Below are 13,429 nucleotides of genomic sequence, written 5' to 3'. Positions count from 1 at the left end.
CCCAGGCAGCCCTGGTTTTTCTTTTATTAATAAAATATTTAACCATGGAGAAAAATATAGTTAATATGTACCCATCACTCAGCTTAAATAAACTGTTACTATTTATTTTTTTAGATTTTATTTATTTATTTGACAGGGAGAGCACAAACAGGGGGAGCAGCAGGCAGAGGGAGAGGGAGAAGCAGGCTCCCTGCTGATCAGGGAGCCCGACATGGGACCCGATCCCAAGACCCTGGGATCACGACCCCAGTGGAAGGCAGATGCTTAACCAACTGAGCCACCCAGGTGCCCCAAGAAATAAACTGTTACTATTTAAATATCCTGGGTACCCATCCCTGTCTGCAAACTCTTTCCTCGCTTATGAGGTTTTGTGTTTATTATATCTGTGTATGTCACTTAACTACCTATGAATATATTCCTAAATAGTATTCTTTTTCAAGTTATTTTTTGTAAGAGGTAGTCAAAAAAAAAAAAAAAAGAGGTAGTCAAACTGTAATCATCCTTCTGCAACTTGGGTTTTTTATTTCTTAGCTTCAAGTTTTTAAAAAAGATATGCCCATAATGATGCACGGAAATCCAGTTCTTTCGTTTTACTGTTGTGTGTCATTGCAGCAATATACCACAATTTACATTTGGTTCCTTATCTCAGGGAAATTTTCCCTTTTATTGACTATTATGCCCTCCCATCCCATTGGTCACACCTCTGGTTCCAGCTGCCACTTGTATGACCAGTTTCACAGGTGCTTCCAATCACTTATTGCTAATAACACCTCATCTAATCTAAAAGCCTGCTGGGTCCAGCCTATACTCAGCTCAAATGTGGCAGTTAACACTGTCAAGGACAGGTCTCAATCAGTGGGTAATGGGGGTTCCTGCTTCCTATATTTGGATAAACAATTTTGGTAGACCTTATTTGTGCTTCTTAGGAGGTACCATGGAAATTAAGCCCCCATTGTTTATAGCGGTAACCTTGACAGCACAATCTTAACTTTTGCTCCTTCCTTCTCAAGCTTCTCAGTCTATCACTTATGCCCTCAGGAATCACCACCTCCCAAATAAACTACCTGCACAAAGTTGTTTCTCAGGCCTTGCTTTTGGGGGAGCCAAGATCTGTTTCTGTGAATACTTTTTATTTTTCTTGGGTTTTGTTGCTTCATCTCTATAGCTTCTGATTAAAAGAGACCAAGAAGCCCTGCTACACAAGACTGTTCCATTCTGCTTCAGAATCTTTTGCATCTTTCCTTGGGCTATCACTTTTTGAAGAGTATAGCTTTGGGTTTTGTCTCTTTATCGTTATGGTATATGCTACTAGAGAACCATTGTACTTTTCTTCCTGTCTGCTTGCTTCTTTCCTGCTCTTTTATGTTTTAGGAGCACCAATCATCGTAAGGTTGGATTATCTTGTACCCAATTTTATTTATCTTTCTCTGATTACTTCCAATTTATGTTTTTAAAAATTTGTCAGGCGCCTGGGTGGCTCAGTGGTTGAGCATCTGCCTTCAGCCCAGGGCGTGATCCCCAGGTCCTGGGATCGAGTCCCACATCAAGGTCCCTGCGGGGAGCCTGCTTCTCCCTCTGCCTGTGTCTCTGCCTCTCTCTCTGCCTCTCTCATGAATAAATAAATAAAATCTTAAAAAAAAAAAATTGGGGAATGTGTTGTGTTTCCATTGGAGAGAACTTTACTGTGCTGCCATAGAATCTTCACTTCTGAAAAATACTGGAATTCGCTTTTTTTTTTTTTTTAAGTTTATTCAACCACTGAGCCACCTAGGAATCCGGACTTCTCTGTTTTATTCTTTCTCTCTCACAGCTCTGAGGCATCTCCCTCCAGTCATATATGAAAAAATGATGGGATTCATTTTTTTCTCTCCAGATTGGGGTATTGATAAGAATTGTTAAAAAAAAAAAATGTTAGGAAGTTAGGAGCCTTACTAAACAGGGCTGCTCCCTTCCTCGTTAGAAACTGCTGTTTGTTTCCTTGGCTATCACTTTTGAAGTTTCTAACTTTGAACTATGCCTATCCTGTATATTTGTTGCTGGAGAATTAACCAATCTGCGTGTTTATTACCTATCTTCCTTTCTTTCTCCTCTCTGTTCTTTCTTCCACCTTTTTCATTTTAGTTTGATAATGGGTTGGAGGTGGGAGATTATGTAAAGAAGATTTCATTCCACTACTTCATCCCAGAGTCTTTCTAGGTTTTTAATTTGTTTTTAATTATGGGAAAATATATACAACATGAAATTTACAATTTTAACTATTTTTAAATGTGCAGTTCAATGGCATTAAGTCCATTAACATTGTTGTGCAACTATCACCACCAACCCTATCCATAACTCTTCATTTGTAAAACTGTAACTCTGTGCCCATTATAAACAGTGATTCCATTTCTCCTTTTCCCTCAGTCTCTTTATTTTGGTTTTTTAATTTATATCATATAGAAATGTTTCTGTGCCTTTGGAAAACTGCTATTGAGGATATTTTCTAATTTGGTCTTTAAATCTTTGTGAATATAACTTAGTCTTAGAATCTACTTTCGGAAAAAATTTGTTGCCAGGCAGCGCTGTGCTATGTAGTTAGCTTCCTTTTGTACTTGGTTGCCAAAAAACACAATAACTATCTTTACCTTGGGTTTTCTGGTATGATTTTATACTTCCATTTTATTTTTATGTGTTAATTCTTTTCAGAGCCTTTTTTTTTTGGAGCAAATGAGATATAATAAAAGCAATTTTTTAAAGATTTTATTTATTTGAGAAAGGGAAAGAACGAGGATGAGAGAGAGAGCACACACAGGAGTACAGGAGTTGCAGGGGTGGGGGCAGAGGGTGCAGAGGGAGAGGAAGAAGTGGACTCCCCTGCTGAGCAGGGAACCTTTGCATGGGGCTCAGTTCTCTGATCTCAGGATCATGACCTGAACTGAAGGCAGATACTTAACTGAAACACCTAGGCACCTCAGAAATAAGCAGTTTTTAAGTGGCTTTTTATATTAGAAACAGATTTTTTTTTGTGTGTGTTGTTCAGTTTAATGTAACCATAACTGAAGTTCAAAACTTCTTTGTCAGCTGGAAAGCTTTAAAATTGACCTATAGAACTAAGTTTTTGTTTGTTTTTGTTTTTTTTTTTTCCAGCAGACTTTAGTTATATTTAAGTTAGGCAGAAAATCTTAGTGGTTATGGTTTTTGAGACATTATGTTCAAAATAAAACCTTAATTTTAAAGGTAGGAAATAATATTTATTACATGCTTATTATGTAACACATTTTTCTTGATCCTTACAAGAGCCCTAGTTTCTTGTTTAATAGATACCTCCATTTTTCATATGTGAAAACTTAAGCTCATTTATATAAAATGATTTTCCTGTGGACTCCTAGCTAGAAAAAATGGAACTGGAATTTGAATCTTCCCCCCCCCCTAAATTACAATAGAACCTTTATTATTGTTGCACTTGTATTGACAAGAATACTTCATGGTATAAAAACATGAACTATTACAGCCTTTATTCTATAAATGGTTTGGAAATGTTTATCCACTCCTGTGCAAATGGCCTAAGGAAATAACCTTTTTGTAGGGGCTGTAGTAATGTAGTTTCTAAGACTATAATTTTTTTAAAAAGCAATTCCATGTGAGAAGCAGGAATTCTTTTTCTTTTTTTTTTAAGATTTATTTATTTATGATAGAGAGAGAGAGAGAGAGAGAGAGGCAGAGACACAGGAGGAGGGAGAAGCAGGCTCCATGCCGGGAGCCCGACGTGGGACTCGATCCCGGAACTCCAGGATCGCGCCCTGGGCCAAAGGCAGACGCTAAACTGCTGAGCCACCCAGAGATCCCCAAGATTTTTGTTTTAAAGATTTTATTTATTTATTCATAGAGATGAAGAGAGAGAGAGAGAGAGAAGCAGGCTCCATGCAGAGAGCCTGGCGTGGGACTGGATCCAGGGTCTCCAGGATCACGCCCTGGACTGCAGGTGGCGCTAAACTGCTGCGCCACCGGGGCTGCCCTAAGAGGAGAATTTAAAAATAACTGTAATCTGAGATTTAAATTTAAAAATCAACATATATTATGGGGTGCCTGGGTGGCTTAGTTGTTTGGGCATATGACTCTGGGTTTCGGCTTAGGTCATGATCTCAGGGTCCTGTGATAGAGCCTCCAGGGAAGCTCTGTGCCAGGCTTGGAGCCTCCTTAAGATTCTCTCTCCCTTATAGTTTTGGGTTTTCCAGAATCTCAGGTAAATAAAATCATGTACTATATAGCCTTTTGGATCAGGTTTTTGTGACTTGGAGTGCATTCAAGGTTCATTTAAGTTGTTAAGTATCTGAATGCTCTTTTTATTGATGAGTAGTATTGAATCTGGTAAAATTATTAACAATCTTGCTCTGTTTTGGTTCTTATTTAATGTTTAGCTTTCCAGAGTGTTGGATCTTCCACCAGAAAACTTGATCAAGTCAATATCTGCAGTTCCAATTTCCAGAAAAGAGTTAAGTATTTGTAACAACTTAAAATGTTGCTGACTTTGTTAATATGCAAAAAAAATCTTCAATTTACAGAATAGACCTTGAAAGCCTTGAAAGGTAAAGTACGATGTAACATATTATTCCCATTGACTCAAATAATAAAATTAGAATCTGTGTTTTACCTACTTTGACACGGCACATTAAATTAGTACTCTGATGTTGTTTGTTTGATGTTTATGCTGTTAATGATAATTATGGGAAAGTTTTTAAGAAAAATTAGGAATGAGATCAAAATTTAATTCTGTGACAGCAAATAAAAGGACTAAGAGTGCAGTTAGAATTTCAGGGGGTTTTGAGAGGATTTTAAAGATTATACACCTATCTGATGTTTGAATACTTAATATTATATTTACCTGCTAGGTTTTTTGTGGTTTGGGGTTTTTGTTTGTTTGTTTGTTTCTATTTGAGGACTCCCAGTGATAGAAAACTGTTGGTTACATACAACCCATAGTTGCTTTCTTGGCTACAGGAAGATACCTATCTCTCCATGAGTTTGGTCCTTCTAATTGATACTTCTTTACCATTTGGCTAGAAAAACATCAGTACTTGGGTAAAATGCCCTCTTGGTCAATTAATAATGACAAGAAATTAGCTGCATAGTATGCATTTAAGCCCTAAGCTTTGGAAAGATATAATTATCAGTACCATTATGTCCTAATATTTTGTCTCCTTAATTCTGTCAAGATTTTAAGATAGGGTAGGATGAATACTACTGTTCTCAGAATAGGACAAAGAGGTAAGTGGAAGAGAAAGGCTACATGTGTGGCCTTGTTGAAAGAAAGTATCTTTAAAGTGACCTACTACTTACTTTACATTGAGTTTGTAGCAAAGGCAACCACAGACCAAGGGGATCTTATCATTACACACTCTTAATGTAATATTCCAAGCCAGTTACCTATTTCATGAAATCTGTAAATGGCATTTTGAATAATGATGAAACTGATTGTTTATGTTTCAGAGGCCTTTAATAAGCTGAACAATCTAGGACCCTATTTTGAAAAAAAATTTTCTTTACCTGCCAGGAGCTCCTTTGGGCAATTCTACTTTAATGATACTATACTTCACTGTATCTTTGGTTTATAGAATATAAATATTGAGGAGGATCTCAAAACTTTTCTAGGCTACAAGTCTAAAATTCTGCTTATTAAATTGATTTAAAATAAAAAGAATCTCTAATGCCTTGGCATAATAAACTCAGACATCCTTTACAGTATAAAAATGACACCTAACTGTTCTGTATTTCTCACTTTATTCTAAAGTGCTATTAAGTGCCAGGGGAATTTTTTGTTGTCAATATGGTTAATTTAATGTCCTATGAATCACTTTAGGTTTCCTAATTCTCTCGATTATATTTTCAACTATGGTGGAATTCCTATTTAATACTGATCATAGTAGACAGGATCAATGACTTTATTAGCCAGTAATACTCAAGTCTATGGATTTCACTCTAACATCACAACAATTCCTCAAAAGTAGTGGAAAAGTAGCTATTGCTTTTTCAACTTTTTTTTTTTTTCTGAACAATAGTAGAGGGAATAGTTTATGGAACCCCTATGTGCCATAACTCACTGTCATTGGCACATAGCCAGTTGTTTTTCATCTGTACCCTTACCTACTGTCTTTCTTCACAATGGATTATTTTGACAGCTAAATTAATTTTTCTATCACAAAAGCAAAACATAATCTTAAGGAAATTCAGGAAAATATAGAAGAATAAGGAAAAAATCTCCAATATGTTAGCAAGTTGGTGTACTTTCCATATTTCTTTTTGAATGTGTCTTACAGCTTTTAAAAACATGTAACTAACACTAGGGGCACCTGAGTGTCTCAGTCGATTGAGCGTCCCACTCGATTTCAGCTCAGATTGTGATCTTGGAATGCTAAGGTCAGGCCCCATGTCGGGCTCCAGGCTGTGTGAAGCCTACTTGTGATTCTTGCTCTCTCCCTTTCCCCTCCCCCCTGCCTTTCTAAAAATATAAATGAATAAACATAGCTATAAAACTACCATATGCATGATTTTTGAACCCTTTACCCCTTGACATCATTCTTTTTTGGTAAATATCACTTTTAACAATGGCTAAATAATACTATCATGGTCCTCTCTTAACAGACATTTAGATTGATTTGTTTGACTTTTTATATAATTTACATTCAGCAATTACTTCTTTAAATAGACAAAGCAAAAGTTCTTTGTAGATATATGACTAAAGCTTCCTAAAAGGGAAAAATGGAAAGTAGGTCAAGTCTGATTGATCCACCTTCCTGAAGCATTTATTTCTCTTTTGGTCCTTTCTTGCTAACAGATAACTCTGCATTATAATTTCAGAATTCATTTTTGAAATATTCCTAATTTAATTGGTGTTAATTGTTAATAGACTAAAAGGGTGATATTTTTAAAGTTTGTCCTTCTTCCACTGAACAAATTAGAAATATTTGTGATTCTATAGAGATAAAATTTTTTAATTGAAATGCATTCGTTTATTATTCATGTCTATAATAAAATTACAGATGCCTCCTATGATATATATTTTTTAATTTTCTATAGAAAATCATGTGACTTCCTTGTGTTTCCTGGATGTTTGAGAGCCATCCTGTAGGGTTATGACCATATTATACTTTGTGTAAGGTATTCGAACTGTCAAAAATTTAATCTTTGGTATATTCAAATCCGTATAATTTCAATGAATATTGTTATTGCTCTTATTTTTAATTGAATTTAAAAAAAAATCTTTGTATGTTCATATCTTATTCCCACTTTGTTAAACTAATTTCTTCAGCTTCCAACATTATTGGCACAAATACTTGGATATACTACCAAAGTCCTTTGTTAAGAGTAATATAATAAATACATTAAAACCTTATGTAAATTTCCATAATTAAAGTTAATCTTTAAGAAATTGAATTGTCATGCCCCTGGGACTGGGGCCTATTTAACATTTTTATTTAACATCAGAACTAGGATTAGTATTATTTAACCAGGACTTAATTTCCTAGCAATACTATGAAGTGAGTGCCATTACCATCACCATTTTACTAAGGTACAAGAGAGGTTAAACAACATATCCAAGATCACACAGACACTGATTAATAGATGTACTTGGGTCAGTAGATGACTTTGAATTGGCAAATATAATCCACAGTAGGCTACTAGATAATATATTAAGGCTCAAGAAAATAATTTTTCTTTAATATTTTTTTCTGAGAGAGAGCACAAGAGCAGGGTGGCAGCGGTAAGGGAGGGCACAGAAGGAGCAGAAGATAATCTCAAGCAGGCTTCGTGCTCAGCTCAGAGACCAACTTAGCACTCAATCCCAGGACCCTGAGATCATGACCTGAGCCAAAATCAAGAGTCCAATACCCTGCCAACTGACCCACCTAGGTGCCCCAAGGCTCAAGAAAATTCTTAGTGGTCTTTGTTGACTAGGTGGATTAATGTGATATGAAACAGATATCACAGGGTATTTTAGGCATCTCCCTGAATTTCAAGAGTGATAAGAATGAGATCATTCTAAAATATATCCTTATGTGCCAGTGACAATGGAATGAAAAGACAGTGGTTTAGTCCACTTATTGTGCCTATAGAGTGTCATTCTCTAGCCCTTATAAAATGTTAGAAGATGTTCCAGTCTGGGTAATTATATAGATGTTTGACCATCAATTAAAATTTGTAGTATACTTTGAACTACCTATCTCACACAGAGATTATAAATCTACAATTAGGTAATAGAAGAGGAAGAACTTTAGAAGACAGTTCTAAATAAATACAAGGTGATATTTCTACTTTCTTTGCTTTATATTTTGCTGATAAAATTGTATCGATGTGGAGAACGCATAGTGGTGAGCCTATGTTGTTGTTGTTACACTAGTAATATTTCAAGGTACAATAGCTTTTTTCTATTTCAATATCTATCTATAGAGAAGTTGCCGATTTTCAGCTTTCTGTGGATTCTCTATTGGAAAACAACAATGACCATTCAAGACCAGATACTCACGTTCAAGCCAGGAAACTGGCAGAGAAGGTACTTCAGCACTATTATGTTTTTTTGACATTATAACAAATTCACTATTTTAAAGAAGAAAAAACTCCACAGATTATCTTAGACATAATAATGAATTTAATAGTGTTTTTTTGTTCAAGGCACCTTGGAAAATACAATTTAAATTCATTTTAGCCATGTACTATAAGGTCAAGATGATTTTTCAAATTAGTATAAAGCATTCCTCTTGAGCTGACATTGTTCAGTTTTTTGATTAACTACTCACAGGAGGACTGAAGTGTTAATTAAATTTACAGATTGAAGCTGGATGGACTTCTGAATTTAAGAGCACAAGCTTGATAAATTAGAGCACTGGGTTGCAATTTTTAAAATGAGTTTCTGAGAAGATGAGCATTAAAATATGAGGAAAAAATGATTAGATGTAAATAGAATCATGATTGCAGAGAAGTGGCTAGATGATTTAATAAACCTCTTTCATTTTTAATTTCTCTGATGGGTTTGGTATCTAAAAGAAGAGTTGAAAGGATTGTAGAGAATGACAAAATCTAAATTATTAGCATAATACCATCAAAAACTAGTTTTTTAAATAGGGTTATTACATGTGGCATGGAGGCTTCTGAGCACACTGAAGGATTAAAACAATGAAAGTCATTGTTATAGAAAAAGATGGGTGAAGAGTATCAAAGAGCTTTGGTAGCTTAGTAAATATTTATTTGATCAGAAAATCAACCCAGATTTTTATCAGGAAGTATACCAGGAGTAGAATTTTTCTAATTACAGTATTTAGTCTTTCTTCCATCTCCTGTGAGTTCTCAAAAATACAGACTAGAGGCTCTTCGGTGACAACAGGCATCTTTTCAAGTTTCATGGGTATATCAGGTGCTTAGAAATCTAGTTGGTTAAAATTTTGAGGTATATTCACTGAAGTGAAAGTATTTAAATGATTTCCATTTTATGTGTTGGTACAAGTGCTTCTGCATAGGGCCTGACAGAATGACATGTTCTGTGGCTCTTGTGCAAGGTGGATGAGAAAAAAAACAATTCACTGCATGTCAGGGCACATAAGGTGGGGGTGAAGTGATGTTGGCTTCCTTCCATGTTAGATGGAGAATTTGAAGTGAGGGAATGGGAAAGAGGAAAAGATTCTGAATATAGATTAGTGTTCTAGTCCAGAAAAGAAGGAAATCTGTCGTTTACCCAAATAGAATGATAGAATTGAAGAGATTGGCTAAGGCCCAGGTCCAGATATGATGACTAAGAGACATGATGCACCTGCTACCTTTGAACTCCAATTTGATAGTATCAAAACTACAAATTTCATTATGCTTATTTTGTAACCTACTATTTTACTTGATTTTTATCTTTTCAGCTGAAATGTGATTCAGTGGTAAGTGAAATCAGCACTGGTCAAGGGACTGTAAATTTCAAAATTAACAGAGAACTATTAACAAAGGTAAGAATGGGTTATGTTCCAACTAAGTTCCTTTACTCACTCTGATTTAGTGACAGTGATTTTCCTCTAGTTCTTAAACTTCACCTCCTCTTTCCTCAAAACCTTGCATACTCTGACCGCCCTTCCTGGAGTACCACCCCAAGTTAACTCCTCCTTACCATCAGTTCTTGATATTTCCTGAGCTGTGCCTTTCTGTCCCCTTCGTTTATGTGCTTTACTAGCAGTGGGTATCTCTACTTCAGAGAACTCACCATAGTTACTATTTTACATTCTTATTTGATTAATGCCTTTTGCCCTTTAAACTCTAACTTCCTTTATGGCTTATAGCATCTATTTTTCTCACTCTGGGATCCCCAGTTCCTAGCACTGTGCCTGGCATGCAGTAGGTGTAAGATAATTTGTTGAGTGAGTTAATGGACTCTGTATTGAATATTAGAAAGTACTGCAGGTTTCAGCTCTCTGGGAGGCTGTAATCTGTTGAAAGCATGAGATTTAATACAGAAGAAATCATCATAAGATAGCATATTCTCTTAATAAAACAATAAATATTTTTTTAAAAAAGTAGATTGATACAATAAGCATAAGAAAGATCAGAAGACTCAGGATGGCCTGAAGGAGTTGGGGAAATGACATAATTGAATTGGGTCTCATTGAAGATTGCAGAGGAAAGGTAATCCTGGGTAGGCAATGGTATGAGATCTTTTGCTGAGAGTTTCATCTCAATCGGGCTTTAAGATTTATGCTTTAGTCAGTATGTTTTTTTTTTTTTTTAAGAGTTTGTTTATTTGGGATCCCTGGGTGGCGCAGCGGTTTAGTGCCTGCCTTTGGCCCAGGGCGCGATCCTGGAGACCCGGGATCGAATCCCACGTCGGGCTCCCAGTGCATGGAGCCTGCTTCTCCCTCTGCCTGTGTCGCTGCCTCTCTCTCTCTCTGTGACTATCATAAATAAATAAATAAATAAAATTTTTTTTAATTAAAAAAAAAAAGAGTTTATTTATTCATGAGAGACCCAGAGAGAGAGGCAGAGACACAGGCAGAAGCAAGCTCCATGCAGGGAACCCAATGTGGGACTCGATCCCAGGACTCCAGGATTATGCCCTGGGCTGAAGGCAGGCGCTAAACCTCTGAGCCACCCAGGTGTGCCTGTGGTTTTGTTTTTTTTGTTTTTTTGTTTTGTTTTTTTTTTTTAAGAAATATATACCGGTATTGAGTTGGTCAGGCTTAGTAATGCTGCAGTCTTAAATTGAAAATAACTATAGAACCAAAATTTTTAATAATATAATTTCTTGCCAAGGTTATATAGTTTATAGGCATTTACCCATCAGCTCTATAATTCTTCCAAAGGAGAGTTAGTGTTACATGTTTGTCTCTCTAGATCCTTGAACTTTTATCTTTTTTCCACTCTTACTTCAAGGTAAATTAGTTAACCAGAATCAGCCACAGAACAAGAAGAATCTTTTGAGCTTGTTAAAAGGTGTCTATAATCTGTTGGGTTCTTGATAACATTTCATGCCAATTTAGTAAACCAGTGACTCTAATTTACTATTTCTAAATCAGTACTCTTCTTCCAATTACAGTCTCAATTTTTTTTTTTTTTACAGTCTCAATTTTTTAAAAAAGACTTTATTTGGGATGCCTGGGTGGCTCAGTGGTTGAGCGTCTGCCTTTGGCTCAGGCTTGATCCCTGATTCCCGGGTTTAAGTCCCCCATCAGGCTCCTTGTATGGAAACTGCTTCTCCCTCTGCCTATGTGTCTGCCTCTCTGTGTCTCTCATGAATAAAAAAATAAAATATTTTTAAAATAAAAGAAAATGGCTTTATTTATATAGGGCACCTGGGTGGTTCAGTTGGTTAAGTGTCTGCTTCAGCTCAGGTCATAATCCCAGGGTCCTGAGATTGACCCCTACATGGGGGCTCCCTGACTTAGCAGGAAGTCTGCTTCTCCCTCTCTTGCTCCCCCTGCTTGTCCTCTCTGTCTCTCTCTCAAATAAATAAAATCTTTAAATTTTTTTTTATTTGAGAGAGAGTGCATGCATGTATACAAGTGAGGGAGAGGGGCCAAGGGAGACAGAGAAGCAGACTCCTCACTGAGCAGGGGGCTTGACTCTGGGCTTGATCTCAGGATCCTGAGTACATGACCTGAGCTGAAATCAGGCACTTAGCCAATGGAGTCACCCAGGTGCCCCAATGGTCTCAATATTTATAAGCAGAAATGCAACTCACCAGAGTGAGTTGGAAACTGCTTCATAGGCAACAGTATTTTACTTCTTTTATTTTCCCTGAGATCGGAAAATGCATTGTTAGATGGAGTTTGCCTTTACAGCCAGCTTAACTGAAAGAAATGTGGTTTATGTATCAAGTAAAGTATGTGTTTACTTAATAATATAAAATTTCAATGGCCATGAATTTGCATGCTTTATTACAGTGAACAAACTATGAGATTTTCTCTGATTTAAGAATGCACACTAGCTTGCCTATTAAAAATATTCCCAAATCCTTCTCAATTGGCGATAGAGGGACAAGATTTAGGGCTTTGAGGTCCAGCTACTCTTTCTCACCTAGAAATCTTCCCTTCATTGTAGCCTTGAGGGTCAGGATGTTAGTTGATTTTAAGGTAACAAGCAGATTGCTGACAGTATCCCTGCTCAATGTCACAGTAAAGATACATCCTAATCTAGTGAACACCCATAGTCAGAAAAAGGGGTATTGAATATGCCTATGTTATAAGTTATGGTTTTTTAATGATAACTTCTAGGTCTGGCTCCATTATTTTCTGGCCTTGAACAACAGTTATTTACATGTCTATTGAATTTTTCAGATTATATCAACAAAAAAGTTCAACCCTTTGGGACCGTTATTAATCGTATTTTTACATAGTAAAGTCATCAAGATTGACACGTACCCAATGACCTGTATCCAAAACTTACTTTTCAAGCAGAGAATTATGAATTTGTCATTGCTTACACATGTACAAGCTTAGCCTTGCATAAAATGTTATCTGTTCACTCATTGCAATTGAATTATTAACATTGGCAGCACCAGGAACGATTAAATGTAAGCTTTTTTTATATATATATACAAAATAAATATAAGCTTAATTTGGATCACTAACTGTGGCAGTATAATGTCTTAATGTAAATCATCCTCAATGGTAGGAGACTAGAATGTGAAATTAAAAACAGTAGAAACTGCCAAATGCTAATTATTTTACTAACTGAGCTTAGGCCAGAAGGCACTAGATGCATTCAAGTCACATGTAATGCTAATTGGTTGAACATATGGAAGGAAGGAATGATTAAACACTTTTCAACTATTGACCAAAGAACAAATAGGTAGTAGTAGCTTCCTTAGAAGTCCTTATAAAAACATCTTACATTTTAACATACTTGTTGATGAATAGATGAGCCTCTAGCTTATTCATCTCTTGGAATATCAAGGAACTTTACTAGCTTACTGGCATTCTATAGTTTT

At 36.1% G+C, this 13,429-nt stretch overlaps 1 protein-coding gene across 1 annotated transcript in view; it reads left to right on the top strand.

Moving 5' to 3' along the window:
- The window catches only part of RARS2 (arginyl-tRNA synthetase 2, mitochondrial), a 55,058-nt gene that overhangs the window by 5,174 nt on the left and 36,455 nt on the right, over positions 1–13,429 (top strand). The window contains exons 2-4 of the mRNA XM_055330042.1: positions 4,398–4,471; positions 8,425–8,527; positions 9,876–9,959. Coding sequence (XP_055186017.1) covers positions 4,398–4,471; positions 8,425–8,527; positions 9,876–9,959 — 261 coding nt within the window. The remainder of the gene's footprint in view (positions 1–4,397; positions 4,472–8,424; positions 8,528–9,875; positions 9,960–13,429) is intronic.

This window comes from Nyctereutes procyonoides, unplaced genomic scaffold, assembly GCF_905146905.1.
Source record: "Nyctereutes procyonoides isolate TBG_1078 unplaced genomic scaffold, NYPRO_anot_genome, whole genome shotgun sequence".
NCBI classification, from domain to species: domain Eukaryota; kingdom Metazoa; phylum Chordata; class Mammalia; order Carnivora; family Canidae; genus Nyctereutes; species Nyctereutes procyonoides.
Note: the sequence above shows the minus strand (reverse complement) of the source record. Positions and strands in the feature narration are given on the sequence as shown.